The sequence below is a fragment of the Pinus tabuliformis genome, chromosome 5_1, assembly GCF_031772625.1.
Source record: "Pinus tabuliformis cultivar Carrire ecotype Pingquan chromosome 5_1, CPIR1, whole genome shotgun sequence".
Lineage (NCBI taxonomy): Eukaryota > Viridiplantae > Streptophyta > Pinopsida > Pinales > Pinaceae > Pinus > Pinus tabuliformis.
In genome coordinates this window covers 920,658,044-920,678,348 of record NC_142305.1, presented here as the reverse complement: position 1 = coordinate 920,678,348, position 20,305 = coordinate 920,658,044, and the positions used below count along the sequence as shown (strand labels likewise).

The following is a 20,305-nucleotide window of genomic DNA, read 5'->3' as shown; positions in this document are numbered from 1 at the left end:
AGTCAATCAATGCCAGTTACAGTAGCAACAACAACAACAACCGGGGCATGTCCACCATTTGTCGCCCAACCAAGTGGTGTAAACACACACACACACACATATATATATATATATATATATAGTCGTCGTACCCACAACTATTGCTAATTCAAGTAAAATAACTTTCATCTGGAAAAAAAGCATTTTGTTTTTAACATAAAAGCTAATAGAAAAACTGATGTATTGAACATAAAAATGAGATAATGATGAATATAGTGATATTACTTGCAACTACATATAATCTGCAATAAAAAATAAGGCCAAAAATGATTATTCTAATCTTTTCATGTACAAAATGAGCCTTTTATTAGTGGCACTTCAATTTTTTTTCTAAATCAATTGACCAATGTGAATAAAAAACCTGGCTAATAGTATCTTGCAAAACCAGTTATTCTAATAATTAAAAGCAATGAAAAATTAAATTTATCCGATTGGCTGGAAGCTAGATAAGCATATTGCTGATTAGTGGAGTGAAAACAAAAAGGTCATTAGCGTAACAAACTGTTTCCATTCGTTGGTGGGAAAGAATGACACGATGCAGATAGATTAGACTAGGAGGACATAATTGCCCTGATTGCATCGCTTACATGGGGGTATTTATATTTGAAACCTAATTCCTGAGCTCTTCTGGGAACCGCTCTCTGTCCATCCAAGACCTGCATGTCATGTGAAAAATCAATCATAATCAGCAGTCCCTTGTACCTAAAAAAAACCCATCCCCATTCAGATGACAGAAACAAACAAAATTAGAAGAAGGAATGGTGTTGGTACGTACAACAGAAGCACCTTCCCCAAAAATTGCCTTTACTGCAAATTCAGGTACAGGGAGCCATGATGGTCGTCCCATAACCCTTCCCAGACGATCACACATTTCAGCTAAGCGTACTGGATTTGGTGCCGTACCATTGATCACACCTGTCAATCCTCAATTCAAAATCAAATAAATATATTTATACGTAAAGAATGAAACTAAACCATGGTATCTACTCTCATTTCAGAGGGCCTATGCATATATACACCTTTATAAGCTGGGTTTGAAAGTGCTTCAATTATAAGGCTCACCAAATCATCACGATGAATCCAAGAAAACCTGCACATGCTTTGCCTTTCCAAGTAAGTCTCTCTACACCCCAAAAGAGTAAAAGATGTAAACAGTTCTAAACTTCCGCAAAACAGGAAAAGATGTAAACAGTTCTAAACTTCTGCAAAGTACATCCTGAATGCTGAATACAACAAAATAATAGACATTGTGGATATGGTGACCAGCATTCTACAACTTAGTACTAGGGATATGTTGTTATATAACATTATAAAAAAAATAATGATAAAATATTTACATTAAACAATTAAAAAAGGATACAAATAGACCTTAGAGTAAAAAATACAAATCACCTTTAGAGTAGATTTAGATTTATGTTTTTGAGTTAGAACTAGAAATAGAAAATACTCTTTATTTTACCACATGACAATAAGTAATAGTAACAAAGATTTACTTTGATTATGAGTTTGTCATGGAAATGAGAAAAAAATGTTTGCTTAGTTAGTTTGTAATAAGAAAAGTAATGAAGAATTATTTATGTTCATGAGTTACTAATGAAATTAGAAAATTGATTTGTTTTTTATTAGTTGACAATGAACAAAAACATTGGACTCTATTTATAGTTGATTGCACTAAGTGTAGTGTTATTGGCACTGAATTGGAACCAGTGGAACTGACCGGTCCGACTAGTTTGGAGGCAAAATAAGTGTGAATTGGTGTTCTTGATTATTTTAGGCTAGCTTGGTATCCAACTAGTCTTTTTTCACCGCACTAGCCATTTTTATACCAAACTTGCCATTTCTGTACAATGTTGTACGATGCGGCTAGGGACCACCAAAACCCAATTTAAAATAAACAAACAATAAATTAGTTATTTGCAAGCATTATATCTAATTCTAGGCCCTTATTAACACTACTTAAATAGATCTTCCCTACATTTCACTTACCTGAGTAATTAATGGTAATGTTAAATTTTTAAAGTAATTTTTTTAACTTAAATTTAAGATTACCATGAAGATGTTTGAGAATGGTTTCGACCTCAATGGATTTCATACAGAGAAAGTATAACGTTAGATACCATTCAAAATTCTATCGACTTAACAATTTTCAGGATTGGAAGGAATGCAACATTTCCTTTAGATTTTGTCACATATGAGGGTATGGAACTAACATATTATCAAGAGCATCAAGCCCTCTATGTCCCTCAATGATGGTAGCATTGATTGTTGAACTCTTCTGTCATGACCCTAGAAAAATGTACCCTTCGTGAAATTTCCACAAATCGTAGTAACTAGATATTATTCTCCTAACTTATGCAGTTTATTTGTCTTCTTTTAATTATTATTGACAAATATCAAATAACTCACATTGCAATTCTTCACAAATAAAATTACGTTGCGGAAAATAAAATGATGGAACTGAGAAAATAATGCACACACACACACACAATAAATCTGACAATAATTTTGAGCAATCGTCCTTGGAGAAAACCCGAAGGGAAAACTAGTGCAATGGATGGTTTATTATTATTATTAATATTCAGTAGTTTAGGAGTACAATAATCTACTTGTCTGATGATGGAAAAGCTCTGACAAGTACTGATATCCACTGACAAAATAATATGGAGACTCACTGTCTCCCTTTGCAACTCGATCTGGCCTCTCCAATCCAAGTTGCACTCTCTCTAGCTACTCGCACTGCCTTCTTTTGGAAATTCGCACATCCTCTGGGATTCCTTCCTTGCAAGTCGAACTGCCTCCAACAGCTACTAGACCCACTCACTCTACCTCCGGGAAATAGTTCCAGCTCTGGCACAATGAAATGATGTCTCTCTTGCAACCTGCACTGGGTAAACTGGCTAACTTGCACTAGCTGATTTGACTTCCTTCTATGCAGATAAATCAACCTCCTTCCTGCCTTTGGAATCTGGAAGTCATTGTGGAAATTTTCTAGAGAATTTCCTCCCAAATTTCTGCTGAAATCCTGTTGCTCTGTGTCTCCCTAGCTTCAACTATGCCCTTGCTGAATTACTGCCACTAGGTAAGTCGAACTGCTCAACTCTCTTCAATTATCTTCTCCACACCCCATCGAATTGCTCTTATAATCTTTTATTGGACAACCAACGACCATGATCACATCTCAATCGATGGCTAAGATCATCTTAACCCCATCAAGTCACTTTTCCGGATGTCTCTAGAGAAAAATCAAATTCCCTCAATTAATCTAATTTAATTAACCTATTTTCCTAGGTTAGATTTAGGAAATATTTAATTATTGGTTAATTAATCTAATTGAGGTGTTTCTAAAGCTTTTCTCACGAAACCTCTTCTGGGTCTTGGAGATGTCATGTTCCTTAGCCTCTTAGACACCATAGAGATTACAACACCTTTCTGCTGCTACCAAAAGCTAACACTCCCTCTTAGCGAGGAATGTGTTCTCTACTACTCCCATCTTATCCTTGAAGTAGACAAACTTTTCCTTACCTAAGGCCTTCGTGAGTATATCTGCAACCTGTTGATCTGTGGGAACATGCTATAGCCAGACTAATCAATGCTGCTGGTGTCTAACATCTATGATACAACTAGTTGCCATAAATTAACAAACCTCTGGTAAATTTATTCCTTCACTTCTGCTAGTTGATTTGACCTCCTGGAAGCTACTTGGCTCCTTCAAATCGATTTGACCTCCCTCTGAGACCCTAAATCAACCTGTGTAGTTGCGTACTGGCAATTCACTGCATCCTCTCTCGCAAACTAGCACTGCTGGAAAAATAACTCAGCCTCCACTAGAAATCAAACCATCAAACTAGGAATTGCTTCTCCTTTGCAAATTGGTTTGACTAACAAAGTACCTTGTTGCCCCGACAACTCCCTTTGTCTTAGTGAAATCACACTACTAGAGAGACTACATCTTCCCTTTGCAAATAAAATCGATCTCCCTCTGCCATTGAGAAACTGGAAATCTTTGTGAAGAAAATCCTCCAGAAATCATTGTCCACAATGCTATTACTGTGCTACTCTGATTCTCCTGCTACATGTTGTAGCAAAATCAATCCACGCTTCCACTGCACTACTCTGATCTCACATTGCTGAGGCTCCTGCACTGCCTCTATGCTACTGCTATCACTGTAATAGTGAGTCTCGATCTCTCTGCTACTATCAATACTTGGGCTCCCGTAGCAAGGATAATGGGTCAACTGAGGAATCACATGCACAACAACTGGATCTAATCTACTGATCAACCCTCCCTAGCTATGATCTAGATCTGCTTGCTACTCCTTCGTTGAACCCTTCCCAATCTGGCACACTAGAGTCTCATACTCCTCCTCCTCCTGAGTTTAGTGCCACTATAAGTGCGAATTCATCCTCCAACTTGGCGGACAAATCCTCGATCTTTGTTAAAGCAACTATCTACTTCCCCTTCTTGTCCTTCTTCCTCTTAGGACATTGGCTAATGTAGTGGCCAAGTTCTCCACAACTAAAACACTTGACCTTTGACAAGTCCATCTTCTTCTTTTCTCCTTTCGAGTCTTGTCCCTAGCTGGGACCCTTCTTCACTTTACCTTTTCCAGCAAGAGCGACATTCTCTTGTTCCTCTTTCACCTTCGCTACCTTTCCACAACTGCTGGTAGTACCCTTGACTACGTTGAGTCTCAACTCCTCCTGAGTGAAATCACTCCATAGGTATCCCCATCTTGGAAGTGTGTGTCTCCCAGAAATCACCTAGATGATTGTACACCATTACTTGGTAAACCCATTGAATGCTATACACACTAGCTTGTCATTTGCTGGCTTCTCTCCTACTACAATGATTTCATACAGATTGAATCCTAGTGAGTTAGGTGGTTACATCTTCGACCTTGTTCATCGTGACGATCCTCAACTTCTCTTTGAGGATCATTTTTCAGTTCTCTAACGGATCCTAGTACGTTTAACGATGGCATCCCACATCTCCTTCGTTATTTTCTTCTCTGCGATATGTGGAACTATGTAATCCTTGACTCTATCAAGAATCATCCTTTTAGCCTTGACATTATCTCTTCTGTATTCATGAAATTGGATGGGATCTATTGGTACAACAATGAATTCTATAACAAACTTGTTCAGGCCCTGCTCGTATAATAGAAATAACATTTTGGCCTTCCAGATACCGAAGTTGGAGGCTTCATCCAACCTCTCTATCTCTCAATCCTATTGCGTCTATCTATGGAAAATATGTTAACTCGAATAAACTGGAGAAATTAATAAATTGGGTGCAAAACCTCATGTGCTTTCTCTTCTAGGTCCTAAGCTGATTTACTCTGCAAAACCCTTTTGCTACAAACCCTCTATACTAGATTTGTTCATCGAAATTCAATCTGCCTCCAAAAATCTTTTTGGCAACCTCGCTACTTGTTGCTGCTCACTTAGACAACTCGAACTTCCTCTAGATCACTCCCCTGGACTGGAAATCAAACTACTGCCTCTGAAACATGCACTAGCTAACTACCCTGCGCAAATTTGTTCTTCAGTGCACTGATATATCTAATCTGCACCAACCTCGCTCTAGAGTTGCTCGGATATGATCTGCTCTGATATCATGTGAAATTTCCATGAATCGCAATAACTAGATATTATTCTCCTAACTTATGCAGTTTATTTGTCTTCTGTTAATTATTAACGACAAATATCAAATAAATCACATTGCAATTGTTCACAAATAAAAAGATGTTACGGAAAATAAAATGTTGGAATTGAGAAAATAATGCACACACATAATAAATCTGACACCAATATTTTTGGACAATCATCCCTGGAAAAACCCCGAAGTGAAAACTAGTGCGGCAGATGAGGGCTTTATTATTATTAATCTTCAACAATTTAGGAGTACAATAATTTGCTTGCCTGGTGATGGCAAAGCTCTGGAAAATAGTGATCTCCACTGAAAAAATCATCTGGAGACTTGATGTCTCTCTTTGCAACTCTATTTGGCCTCTCCCAGCCAACTCAAACACCCTTTGGCTACTGGCACTGCCTACTTCTTGGAAATTCACACAGCCTCTGGGACTCCTTCCTTGCAAGTTGAACAACCTCCAGTAGTTGCTCGACCAATGTTGCAGAATCCTTTGCCCCCCAAGGATCCAAGGCTGGAACTGTGTCCCATACGGATCCTTGAGCAATCCTCCGTCGGAACCACAGATCCGAAAATTGGATTTGTGGTTCCACCATTTTGAGGCGATTCCTGGGAATCCAGAACCACATGGGCCGATCTGCGAATTTGGAAAAGGATCTGTCGCGGATTCATGGAGGTTTGGACACGGATCTGCATGGATCGCGAGTGGATCTGAAGGGAGATGGGCAGTTCCAAAGGGTTCTAATTCTTTTTAAAAAAGTTATTTGACTTAAGTTGGGTTGGGGCTTCCTAGACATCCCAAGGTGCTCTCTTTATGATCTTTAGATGCTTCCTAGATGCTCCCTCATGGTAACGTTAACATTGACATTCTCCTTTATCTTTCATTTTCATCATTTTACTTAAATTTTTAACATTACTATGAAATGACTTAGGATGTTTGAGAGTGGTTCTAGCCTCACCGAACTTCATATGGAGAAAATAGAATTTCATATCCTAGTCGAAATTCAACAGGCTTAACAATTTTTAGGAATTCAGGATCAATGTGATTGTGGCATTTCATTATATTATATCCTATATGAGGGTATGTGATTGGCATTTAATCAAGAGAACCAAGCCCTATATGTACCCTAGTGTTGGTGGTGTTAATTGTTGAACTCCTTTGTCATGCCCTTCGAAAAAAAATTAAAAATTACCTTTCAATCAAGTCAAAATCATTGATCAAACATGTTAAGCTTTTTCTACCATATTTTAAGGCTTCGATTAGGTAGTTTGATCAAAATTGTGCAATGTTGACTAATATCCCTAGACAATCGAGGTAGAGGCAAAGACCGGACAAGAGGAGAAGAATCTAGATTCTAGATGGTTGATGCTCGAATAATTAATTATTAATGTACAATGGATGCCATATATATATTGATTTATGTACAAATATGCATGTTTCCATATCTTTTACAACTAATTTGGTATTTTGGAGTTTTTTTTTAAATATAAATGCAAATATATATATATATATATATATATATATATATATATATATATATATATATTAGATGGTTCCGAGATGCTTCGCTTCCAAGATTTTTGGGAAATGACGCTTCCCCATATCCACTTCCAAAAAATGTCTCCGCTTTATACAACATTGTGCTCGACCCACATCCTGTGCCTCTGGGAAATAGTTCCGGCTCTGGCACACTGATACAATGTCTCTCCTGTAGCTCGTAGTGGGAAAACTTGCCAAATCACACTCGCTAATTCAACCTCCTTCTTTGTAGATAAATCGACCTCCTTCCTGCCTCTAAAATCTGGAAGTCGCTGTGGAAATTTTCTTCAGAAAATTTCCTCCTAAATTTCTGTTGAAACCTCACTGCTTGGTGTCTCCATAGCTTCAACTATGCCCTTGTTGAATCACTGCAACTGGGTAAGTCAAACTACTCAATTCTCTTTAATTATCTTCTCCACACCCCATCAACTTGCTCTTACAATCTTCTGTTGGACAACCCATGACCATGATCACATCTCAATTGATGGCTAAGATCATCTTGACCCCATCAAGTCACTTTTCTGGAAGTCTCTAGAGAAAAATTGATTTCCCTCAATTAACTTGATTTAATTAACTAGTTTTCCTAAGATTTGGGAAATATTTAATTATTGGTCGATTAATCTAAAAAAGTGTTTCTAAGGCTTTTTTCATGAAACATTTTTGGGGTCTTGGAGATCTCATGTTCCTTAGCTTAGACACCATAGATAGTAGAACACTTGTTTTTTGCTACCAAAATTTAACACTCTTCACTCAAGTAAAATCATTGATTTGGCATGTTAAGCTTTTTCTATTTTTTTTTTAATGCTTAGAGGGTAATATTAATGATGAGGATCCCAATAAAGGGAAGATTGTAATGATATATAGTTATTTGTAGTAGTATTTTTCTTTGGTCTTGTTGCCGCCTGCCACAGACACCTAAGTTAGTGAGAAAAGCCCTTAACCCCACAAGTTGTGGTTGGTGGAAAATTTAAAAGATGGGGCTGTCACCTATTTCCAACTTTCTCTCCGTTTAAGCTCTCTCCTAGAAAAGTTAAGGGGGGTGGTACCTAAATGGAAAACAAAGTTAAAATGGGGGATGTGAGGCTTCTAGGAGATATGAAGTCTGGATTACTTGAGATTATGAACAAACATAATGAGTAATATGAAATGAAATATATAACCATCAACACATAAACCAAAGATTACCATACATAAAATTAATGCCTTCAATATTGCTTAAAAAAAATACTTGCTCAAGAAAAATGAAGTGTTTAAAATTGAAACACAAATAACCCTGTCAATCAAACACAAGATGTTAGCAAGATATGATATTACATGCAGGATATAAAATTTTCTTTCAAGAAATGCTTTCAAAATATATAACCATTCACAAATCCAAAGCATGTAAGGAAGTAATATAGAATGACTTGCAAAAGAAACAACTTAAAACTTTACTTGCAAAAATGAATAAGATGCTACTTGTCTAAATAAGATAATCAATTCAAAACATTTTCATTAATGACAAGCGCATGAATAATTTTGCAAGTAAAATAGTAAAATGTGTTAGCATGAAATCACTTAAACTAGATTAAATGCAATTATTTTGGTTAATTTTAATCTAAATGCCTAATCTAAGTGTGACCTTTCTTTCGATTGTTTTGAAAAAGTCTCTTATGTAAGTTGTGGAAGGAGAACCAAGGAAAGACAACCAAGGCTATATTAACGATATCTCCCTTGGAATATCCAACACACCCAATGCCTCTGGCACTGCAGAGATTGTGGCTCTGACGACTGCAAAATCACCGTGTTAACTACATAAGAGAGTCTGTACCTCAAGTTGATGAAAGAAAGGGGTCTTTAAGAGATGTCTTTCAACCAAGCTTATGCTTGGAGGTGAATTTTCATTAGATATGCTATCTATGTTAATATGCCTAAATGAAATGAAAACAAGTTTATTAGTGCTTGTAAAAAGAAATGCCTCAAGTAAATGGAAACATGCTCAATGAGAAAACTTAGATAATTGCTCAAAAATGTACAAGATACAAAAACATAAGCTTCATAAGCATATAAGATTGTAAGTTGTTCAAAGTAAGTTCTTTAACAAATGATATATCAATGATCAACCAACTAAAGCAATGAAATGAGATGAAGCTTAAAAGTATGATATGTTTGTAAAGTGAGCAAATAACTTTAAAATAAATGAGCAAGTAACCAATGAGCCTATAGTGAGGCAAACATGAAACAAATTGTCAATTAACTAAATCAAAATTTGTCATATAAATTGAGATGTTTGCATATAATGAATTAAGTTGTTCTAAGTAAAATCCCAAGTTGTACTTAAAAACAAAACTTCAAATGCAAGGCATAAAATGGAAACTAATAGCAAAATTAAATTTAAAAAGTTAGATTGTGGTGGTGAGATTGTGTTAATTCTTAAGACATGCGAAATGAAAACTAAGAAAACAATGCAATATCAATCCACCCACATGTTTCTACTTCTAAATAAAGAGAAAATGATGCCTTGGGTGAAACCCAACCTTCCACAAGAAAAAAATAAGCCTTTTTATTAGATTGTTACAAAGATGAGAAACCTTTCAAAGAATCTCAACTAAAACTCCAAGAGGAATCTTTTACAACATATGAGGCTTTTCAAGCACTAGATTTCCTTCTTGAAAGTTAAATTTAGAAACTAAGGTAAGTACAATAAGAATGTTCTCAAAGTTGAAAATGTTAGGTGTCTCTTGGTATCCCAAAGATTAACCTCCAATGGTGGATGAAATCTTACACAAGAAAATGAGCTAGTCTTATTTGTCCATGGCCTTGCCAAGTGATAGATCTTTTCAAATGCCCACAACCTAGCTAAATGGCAGCCCTCCTCAAATGCCCACGACCTTCTAGAAAATGAACTTTGAAGACTTGAGAGGTACTACAAGAAAATAGTTAGAGTTTTCCTCAAGTCTCTTGTTATCAATACTCCAACTATGGGTTGTAAAGCAAAGACACAATTAGTGTAGAAAGAACATGCAAAACAAATAAATATCATACAAATAATGTACAAAAAACCAAATCAAGTGATGAGAGTGAACCTCATCACTTTCTTTAGTTTAGAAAATGCTCTCAAGTAGCTAATATAAAATCAATGAAACACCATTTTAAAAGATTTTAAATATGAAATGTTTTTTTGGATATAAGTTATGTACAGACGAATTCCTGCAAGAACACTTCTTCGTAAGATAAACTATGAAAATCCAAATAACAAATGAGAGTTCCTTTGAAGATGCTTAAAAAATGGATTGGTCTCCCAAACACTTCCCCTCACACTTGATCCAACAAAAATAATTCTTCTACAATATTTCAATAATACATTACTCCATATAGATTTAGAGAAGAAAACAATGAATTGAAACTTCTAGAAATTTAATTGAAAATAAACTAGAACTTCCAACATCTAGAACCTACTTCCAAATAAAATATTAATGCAAGATAACTTTGCATTAGCAAGTTTATAAGAGTATATGGAAAATGAAATAACTCAAAGCATAAATAGAAAAAATTATACCAGTAGCTCAGAATGCACCCTGCTCTAAAGGAAGAACACCCATGAATGGACCCTCAAAGTTTTTTTATTGCAATTGTTGAAAAGTGTACAAAGTACCAGTGCTTCCGCGAGCACAATAGCTAGTAAACAATTGATACAATATGAGAGCTCAAAGCTCTATTATATAGAGAAATGGGAGAAAATCCCAATGTACCAACCAATTGACAAATGGCCATGGTGAAGATCCAAAGAAGGAAATCGAATTCCAAGTGGAAAGATGAAGTAGCCACCAATGCAAACTAAATTCCATATATTGCACCAAGATATCCTCAAGCAAAATCGAATTCTCCAAGTGTGAAGATGAACAAATCCAAGTGTGAACCAATCAAGGAGCTAACTCAAGTCTAATTCCATGATCAAACCATGTGATGACACCTCATGTAGATGCTTCCAATGAGCTCATCATAATCTCCTTGGGAATTGTGTGGTCCCTCCTTGAGCAAAATTCGATGTAGAGATGATCTGCAAAGTGTGAAGAGGAGGGAACACAAGTGGAGACAAACTCCCAAGAATATCTCCATCAATATCTTCCAAATATCTCACGTGTGCATTAACTCCTCAAAAATTCTATTTTCCAAGTCACCAGCTGCTTCAATAATGCAAAAAAATTCGATTTCTTTGAGTGAGCCATGTATTTATGATGCAAGGTGTCAAATCGTCCTCCACTTGTCATTTGATTCATTCTTTTGACTTGAGATAATTTCCAAGTCATTTCCATGTCATTTTGTCACAAGGAGCTATTTATTTCTCTCTATTTAATTTATTTTTTGTTTAATTTATTGCCATATTTCCCATTAAACTTAAGAAAAATGGGTTTTGAGGGTTTAGAACACATTGTTTACCCCTCAAAGTGTGTCATAATAGAAAGTTGAGGGCGAGAGGTGTAATTTTGAGCACACATACCCCATACAAATTCTCTAAACATCACTTATTACATATTACATTTAGATTTTATTTAAGTTTCCACCCTACGGGAAATTAAAAGAATAAAGAAAAAGACCCTTAGACCTAACCAAATTCCACACAATTTTACGGGTGATCTAGTAAGGTAATATACAATGACTCTAGACATTAAGACTCACCCAAGGCCTTGCCTTCAAGCCGTGCTACGGCTTTGGGGTTATGCTTGGAGGAAAAAACTCAATTAATTGTTAAGTACTCGTAAGGATATAATAATTAACCAAGTGAAAAAAAAACCTCCCAGAGTAAACCAACTGGATGACAAGGTTCCAAGTTACCTAGGCCTGTTACATGACTCAAACTCATCATAATAGCATCACTTTATATCATCTCGGTAGGACTTGTGGAATCTGGGTACAATAGAAGAAGATGAGAAGAAAAAATAGAGTTGAAAAACTTTGGTGCTATGATGATCTCTGATGGTACAAGAAGCCTTTGGTACATCCTTGGGCATGGAGTCTTCAAAAAATATTGAGGTGCCACTCCAGTGGTCAACATGTCTCTAGAGGCCATTTAGAGTCTCTTTGTTGCTATATTTTTGGTTCATATACAGAATACACTAGGTGCTATTTTGGTTATATGCACCCTCACTATATACACAAGAGACTTTTCATATTTGTGTACAATGTTTTGGATTCATATAGATGCACATGAATATATATGTTTTTTTATTTTTATTTTTAATATTTTATGTAATTTTCATCAACCAGTTTTCTTCTTTGATTTTTCTCCGGTTTTGGTTTCGATCACATATTTTTGGGTTGACTGGTTTGATGAGTAGTCTCGTTCTAATAAATTGACCATGAGTAGTTAGGTGCTCTAATACCATTATGAGGGAGATGTTGTTATATGACCACAAAAAATAAATAAACCAAAAATAAATAACTACATATGTTAATATATACATGACAAAAAAAATAATAAATAAAAAATAAATAACTAGGCATGTATATATGTACATGACAACAACTATAAATAAACTGTGCAAATCCATCTTAAACCTAGATCTAGCAAGTGTTGAGAGAGATCAATTTTTTTTTTAAGGTGTAATCTTTTTATTATTTAATTTGTAGAAATTGATACATGACATGGAATTAAATGATAAAAACATTTACACTTTAAAATTTTTGACCCCACTGCTTAATAGAGCCAAGTTTAAGATGAAACTACATTGGTTATAGACTTTTTAGTCTATGTAACCATTTAAGATCTCAAAGTAGAAGGCATGCTTCCATTGATCACAATTTTAATGTTGTTTTGTTTAATGTGATGACCTTGATCTACCAAATTTATTTTAGCATATTTTCTAAGTATTTAATTTTCTTTCCATCACTTATTCGCTGGATTGGAATTTTATAGCTAAAAATAGTCACATTAGTCACATTAATCTATTTTATCAAAACCTATAATCCTAAATTTTCTGTCGATAGTTGTTGAATGGTAAAATTGATCAGATTATTTCATAAGCCAGTTGTTTTTCCTTAGAAGTCATACATACAAATAATATACGACATGTATGCTAGAGAAAATGTATGTCATGACTCATATTGTCTGGATAGCGCATTTCTTTAGTAACATTGTTGAAATTTCTAAGTCTGACACGTTAGAAATCCTTACTGCATTATTTGGTTTTATTTCTCCTACTTGTTTATTCCATTAACAAGTTATTTATAAATATAAATACTGAAATAAACACAAATGCTAACTCATATACAGATCAACAACTGAAATACTGAGACAAACACACAAGGGACACCGTTATTTTTGGACAATTGTCCCTGGAAAAACCCAATGTGGGAAAATCGGTGCATCAGTTCTGAGGGTTTTATTATTATGCATATTCTTGAGTACAACTAGGGTGTCAGAAATGACTCATCCAACAGAGATTGTTACACGACAGTAATACCTCTTCTTGGAGATAGAGATTCAACCTCTCAGCTCTAGTTTGCCCCACGAAAATCCCTTCAGCGCTTCCTCTTGGCCCTATGTTAGCCCTGCTAGCTTCAGCTCAGCTCCTGAAGCCTCTGCGTCAGCTTCCTGGCTCTTTGCGTCAGCTCTCTGGCCTTCTGCGTCACCCACGCAGGCCTCTCAGCATCTGCGCAACCCCCAACTGCCTCTGCATCAGCCTCTTCGGTCATTGTGCTGACCCTCAAGCACTATCCCTACCTCCCTGCTATGTACTCAATGCCCCTCGCTACAACAGAGCATTAGCTTGAATTTTCTCAGCAAGGCCTGCTCCAGAAAATTGAACTGACTGATCAATCTTGGTGTATCTCCAACTGGCCCTCAAGCCTCCTCTTATAATTTTCTTATTGAGTCTTCAACGACCGAGATTAAGTCTCTAATCAACGGCTAAGATTATATTTGGTTTGATTCATGTCATTTAGAACATTCTCACCCAGTTTTTTATTAATACCCATTAATATTTTAATTTTCCTAAGTTTAGACTCAAGAACCCCATTAAAAATATTAATTATTTTAATATCTCTGCAACTGGGTGGAATTTCCCAAACCATTTCTTGATCTTGGAGATCTTATGTGCCTTAGCCTCTCCACCAATATTCATGGCTAGACCACATCTGATGCTACCACAAATCAACACTCCCTCTTAGCGAGAAATGTGCTCTAGTAATGTTCCACCACTGAAACATCACACTGATCCTTTTGCACCGGTACCTGTGCTGATGCTTGGCCCGCTGCCTTACATCTGCACTGATGCCTTCTATACTGCTGCCCATGACACTGCCACTGCCACTGCTACATCTGTATTGCAGCTCCCTCTCAATATGCTGCCCATGTTGCCCCTAGCACTGTCATTGCTAACTATTGCACTGCAACTCAGTTATTGAGAAGTAAGTAAATGATCTACCCAAATACTGAAATCCCGGTCAGTGTGGAAGCCTCATGAAACTAAAGCTGCCTATGCTGCTATCTTGTGCTCCCTCTGCTGCCACTGTGCTGCTGTATACACCTCTGTGCCTCTCGCAATACTGCAACCTCCACTAAACTGCCTCAGATTTCTGCACCCAAGCATTGCCTTGCTACTCCACTACACTTTGCTCCACCCGGTCTCTGTCATCCTGCTACTTTCATTAAGGGCTCCCGTAGCCGGATATGATCCAAGAGTTTGGGCACCTCAAGGATCTTGCCCCTAGTATGTAGTCCTCCTGAATACAACTTGTTGTCTCTCCACCTCTTCTCTAGAGGTGCATAAGCACTCATGGCACATTCGTCATCAGTCTCGACTTCTTTCTCCGCCTTAGCCGGAGTTGCCTTGGAGTCAGAAGCCTCTCCCTTGTTCTTCTTCCTGGGACACTCAGATGCATAATGTCCCAGCTCCCCACAATGGAAGCACTTCACCTTGGAGATATCCTTCTTTTTCGTCTTCCCTTGCTATCCTGCAGATGCTAGAGTTGCATCCTCCTCCTCCTCTTTTTTGATTCAACCTCCTTTGCCACTACTCCCCACCTTGGTCTACCGCCTGATTTCTTCTTGGCGAAGAGCTGCCCACATCTTTTCCCATCCTAGAAGAATAGCTCTGCTCAAAATGCCTTGGACAAATGTCTCCCACTCCTCAAAGACTGCATTTAGGGCGGTCCTCACCATGAACTCCGGATCCGGTGTAGACCTTATGGAAGTAAGTTGGTCACGAATCTCCTGTAATCTGAGGAGGAATAGATCTATCTGCTCCCCCTTCTGCATTTGATACGACCGCAGCTAATTCTCCAATAGCATCTTCCGCTTCACAGAAGTGCCCTGATCCAAGGTCGTCAAAGTATCCCACATCTCCTTTGCTGTGTTCTTTTCAGCAATATGTGGTATGACATGATCTTTGACCCTATCAAGGATTATGCACTTTTCCCTCGCCATTGCATCCTCATACTTCTCATTATCAGCTTGGTCGACTAGGATAGCGATAGTTCTCAAGGAAAAGCCTCTGATGCGATGTCGATCCAAGACAGCCAGGATTCTGGCCTTCCAGATAACAATGTTGGAAGCCCCGTCAAACTTGCCCTGATCCCTCAGTCCATTCACTGCCATTTCTGCACCTTTTTTGGACTCCCTCTAAGTTTCGACTTCCCTCCTGGAAATCTCCCTCTAAGTCTTGATTTCCTTGCTGGAAACCTTCCCACCAAATGTTGAACCGCTCCTCTCCAATCCTCCTTGCAAATGCAACTCAGATCTGGATTTCTTGGCTAGAAATCCGTCAAGGTAGCGACTCCCTCTACCTTGGTTCTCTCTTGTTAGTTACTGTTATGCTTCGACAAAAACAACACCTCACCAGCTTTCCAACCATAATTTGCCCATAGCTCCCTAGGCCTCGGCAACTAAAGAAACTGAGCCTTCCAGCTCTGCGCAATCCCGACAAACGCTGAATTGCTCCTTTGGCCAACTGCGTCAATCCTACCTGGTTGAGTAGGATGACGTGGCTCTTCGTGAGCCTCTCATGCCTCTGCGCTGGCCCTCTCTTCGGCTTAAAATGACGACGCAGGCCCGTTGCGTCACTTCTTCTCTGCTGCCTTCTGCTTAGGAGCAGCGTTGTCTCTCGGGATAGCTGCTACTGCTGCAAATTTCCGATATTGTTGATGCCTTCAGTCCTGCTGTGATCTGCAATGCTCTGATACCTTGTTGAAATTTCTAAGTCTGACACGTTAGAAATCTCTACTGCATTATCTGGTTTAATTTCTCCTACTTGTTCATTCCATTAACAAGTTATTTATAAATATAAACATTGAAATAAACACAAATGATAACTCATATACAAATCAGCAACTGAAATACTGAGACAAACACACAAGGGACACCGTTATTTTTGGACAATCGTCCCTGAAAAACCCAATGTGGGAAAATTGGTGCATCAGTTCTAAGGGTTTTATTATTATGTAAATTCGTGAGTACAACTAGGGTGCCATAAATGACTCACCCAACAGAGATTGTTACACGACAGTGTTACCTCTTCTTGGAGACAGATATTCAGCCTCTCAGCTCTAGTCTGCCCCGCGAAAATCCTTTCGGCGCTTCTTCTTGGCCTTGCGTTAGCCCTGCTAGCTTCAACTCAGCTCTTGAAGCCTCTGCGTCAGCCTCCTGGCTCTCTATGTCAGCTCTCTGGTCTTCTGCGTCACCCACGCAGGCCTCTCAGCCTTTGCGCAATCCCTAACTACCACTGTGTCAGCCTCTTCGGTCATTGTGCTGACCCTCAAGCACTATCCCTGCCTCCCTGCTATGTACTCACTGCCCCTCGCTGCAACAGACCATTAGCTTGAATTTTCTCAGCAAGCCATGCTCCAGAAAATCGAACTGACTGATCAATCTTGGTGTATCTCCAACTGACCCTCAAGCCTCCTCTTATAATTTTCTTGTTGAGTCTTCAACGACTGAGATTAAGTCTCTAATCAACGGCTAAGATTATATTTGGTTTAATCCATGTCATTTAGAACATTCTCACCCAGTTTTATATTAATATTAATTAATATTTTAATTTTCCTAAGTTTAGATTTAGGAACCCCATTAAAAATATTAATTATTTTAATGTCTCTACAACCAGGTGGAATTTCCCAAACCATTTCTTGGTCTTGGAGATCTTATGTGTCTTAGCCTCTCCAATTTTCATGGCTAGAGCACATCTGATGCTACCACAAATCAACACTCCCTCTTAGCGAAGAATGTGCTCTAGTAATCTCCACCACTGAAACATCACACTGATCCTTCCGCACCGGTACCTGTGCTCATGCTTGGCTTGCTGCCTTACATCATCTGCACTGATGCCTTCTGTACTGCTGCCCATGACACTGCCGTTGCCACTCCTACATTTGTACTGCAACTCCCTCTCAATACGCTGCCCATGCTGCCCCTAGCACTTTCACTGCTAACTGTTGCACTACAACTCAATTACCGAGAAGTAACTGATCTACCCAAATACTGACATCCTGGTCAGTCTAGAAGCCTCATGAAATTGAAGCTGCCTCTGTTGCTATCCTGTGCTCCCTCTGCTGCCACTGCACTGCTGCATACACCTCTGTGCCTCTCGCACTGCTGCAACCTCCACTGCGCTGCCTCAGATTTCTGCACCCAAGCACTGCCTTGCTGCTCCACTACACTTTGCTCCACCCGACCTTTGTCATCCTGCTATTGTCGTTAAGGGCTCCCGTAGCCGGATATGATCCAAGAGTTTGGGCACCTCAAGGATCCTGCCCCTAGTATGTAGTCCTCCTGACTACAACTCGATGTCTCTCCACCTCTTCTCCAGAGGTGCATGAGCACTCATGGCACATTCGTCATCAGTCTTGACTTCTTTCTCCGCCTTAGTCGGAGCTGCCTTGGAGTCGGAAGCCTCTCCCTTGTTCTTCTTCCTGGGACACTGGGATGCATAATGTTCCAGCTGCCCACAATGGAAGCACTTCACCTTGGAGATATCCTTCTTCTTCCTCTTCCCTTGTTGTCCTACAGATGCTAGTGCTGCATCCTCGTCCTCTTTCTTGATTCAACCTCCTTTGCCACTACTCCCTGCCTTGGTCTACCGTATGATCTCTTCTTGGCGAAGAGCTGCGCATATCTTTTCCCATCCTGGAAGAATAGCTCTGCTCAAAATGCCTTGGACAAATGTCTCCCACTCCTCAGACACTGCATTTAGGGCGGTCCTCACCATGAACTCCGAATCCGGTGTAGACCCTACGGAAGTAAGTTGGTCACGAATCTCTTATAATCTGAAGAGGAATAGATCTATCTGCTCCCCCTTCTGCATTTGATATGATCGCAGCTGATTCTCCAATAGCATCTTCCGCTGCATGGAAGTGCCCTGATCCAAGGTTGTCAAAGTATCCCACATCTCCTTTGCCGTGTTCTTTTCAACAATATGTGGTACGGCATGATCCTTGACCCCGTCAAGGATTATGCACTTTGCCCTCGCCATTACATCCTCATACTTCTCTTTATCAACTGGGTCGACTGGGATAGCCACAATTCTCAAGGGAAAGCCCTTGATGTGATGTCGATCCAGGACAGCTAGGATTCTGGCCTTCCAGATGACAATTTTGGAAGCCCCGTCCAACTTGTCCCAATCCCTCAGTCTGTTCACTGCCATTTCTGCTCCTTTTCTAGACTCCCTCTGAGTTTTGACTTCCCTCTTGGAAATCTCCCTCTAAGTCCTGATTTCCCTACTAGAAATCTTCCCACCAAATGTCGAACCACTCCTCTCCAATCCTCCTTGCAACTGCAACTCGAATCTGGATTTCTTGGCTAGAAATCCGTCAAGGTAGCGACTCCCTCTACCTTGGTTCTCTCTCATTAGTCACTGTTATGCTTTGAAAAAAACAACACCCCACCAGCTTTCCAACCACAATCTGCCCATAGCTCCCTAGGCCCCGACAACTGAAGAAATTGAGCCTTCCAGCTCTGCGCAATCCCGACAAAGGCCGAATCGCTCCTTTGGCCAACTGCATCAATCGTACCTGGTTGAGTATGATGACGTGGCTCTTCGTGAGCCTCTCCTGCCTCTGCACTGGCCCTCTCTTCGGCTCGAAATGATGATGCAGGTCCATTGCATCACTTCTTCTTTGCTGCCTTCTACTTGGGAGCAGCGTTGTCTCTTGGGACAGCTACTACTGCTGTAAATTTCCGATATCGTTGATGCCTTCAGTCCTCCTGTGATCTGCAATGCTCTGATACCATGTTGAAATTTCTAAGTTTGACACGTTAGAAATCCCTACTGCATTATCTGGTTTAATTTCTCCTACTTGTTCATTCCATTAACAAGTTATTTATAAATATAAATACTGAAATAAACACAAATGCAACCTTAACTCATATACAGATCAACAACTGAAATACTAAGACAAACACACAAGGGACACCGTTATTTTTGGACAATCGTCCCTACAAAAACCCAATGCGGGAAAATCGATGCAGCAGTTCTGAGGGTTTTATTATTATGCAAATTCTTGAGTACAACTAGGGCACCAGAAATGGCTCACCCAATAGAGATTGTTACACGACAATAATACCACTTCTCAGAGACAGATATTTAGCCTCTCAGCTCTAGTCTGCCCCACGAAAATCTTTCCGGCGCTTCCTTTTGGTAATGCGTCAGCCCTGCTAGCTTCAACTCAGCTCCTGAAACCTCTGCGTCAGCTCTCTGGCCTTCTGCGTCACCCATGCAGGCCTCTCAGCGTTTGAGCAGTCCCCAGCTGCCTCTATTAGGTCCCGATAATACTAGTGATTACCCCATTACTATTGTAGTTTGTTAAATTGGCAACTAGGGCCAAACTCCATGTGGGTCGGCTTATTTATGGCAGCTGGTATTTTTATTGGATCCCTCTCGTCGAGAGGTGTAGGATTGATCCAAAGATCATCCGATTCCGATAAGTATTTATGGAGATATGAATTTATTTTGTTTATGTAATTATTATCAAGCCGACCAGCTCTTATGTAGGCTCTAGAAGCCCAACCGACGTGTCTATTCATCATCCTCATTTTAGTATAAATAGATGAGTATTTGATGTCATTTTGAATATGTATCCTTGAGGTGATCTCCTCTCCACGT

General features: G+C 39.0%; 1 protein-coding gene across 1 annotated transcript in view; it reads right to left on the bottom strand.

Moving 5' to 3' along the window:
* Positions 1–235: 235 nt before the first annotated feature.
* SULA (NAD(P)-binding Rossmann-fold superfamily protein) overlaps positions 236–20,305 on the bottom strand; it is a 608,848-nt gene continuing 588,778 nt past the window's right edge. The window contains exons 10-12 of the mRNA XM_089431599.1: positions 1,059–1,129; positions 815–954; positions 236–695 (exon numbers count right to left, since the gene is read on the bottom strand). Of these exons, the coding sequence (XP_089287725.1) occupies positions 591–695; positions 815–954; positions 1,059–1,129 (316 nt within the window). The 3' untranslated portion in view covers positions 236–590. The remainder of the gene's footprint in view (positions 696–814; positions 955–1,058; positions 1,130–20,305) is intronic.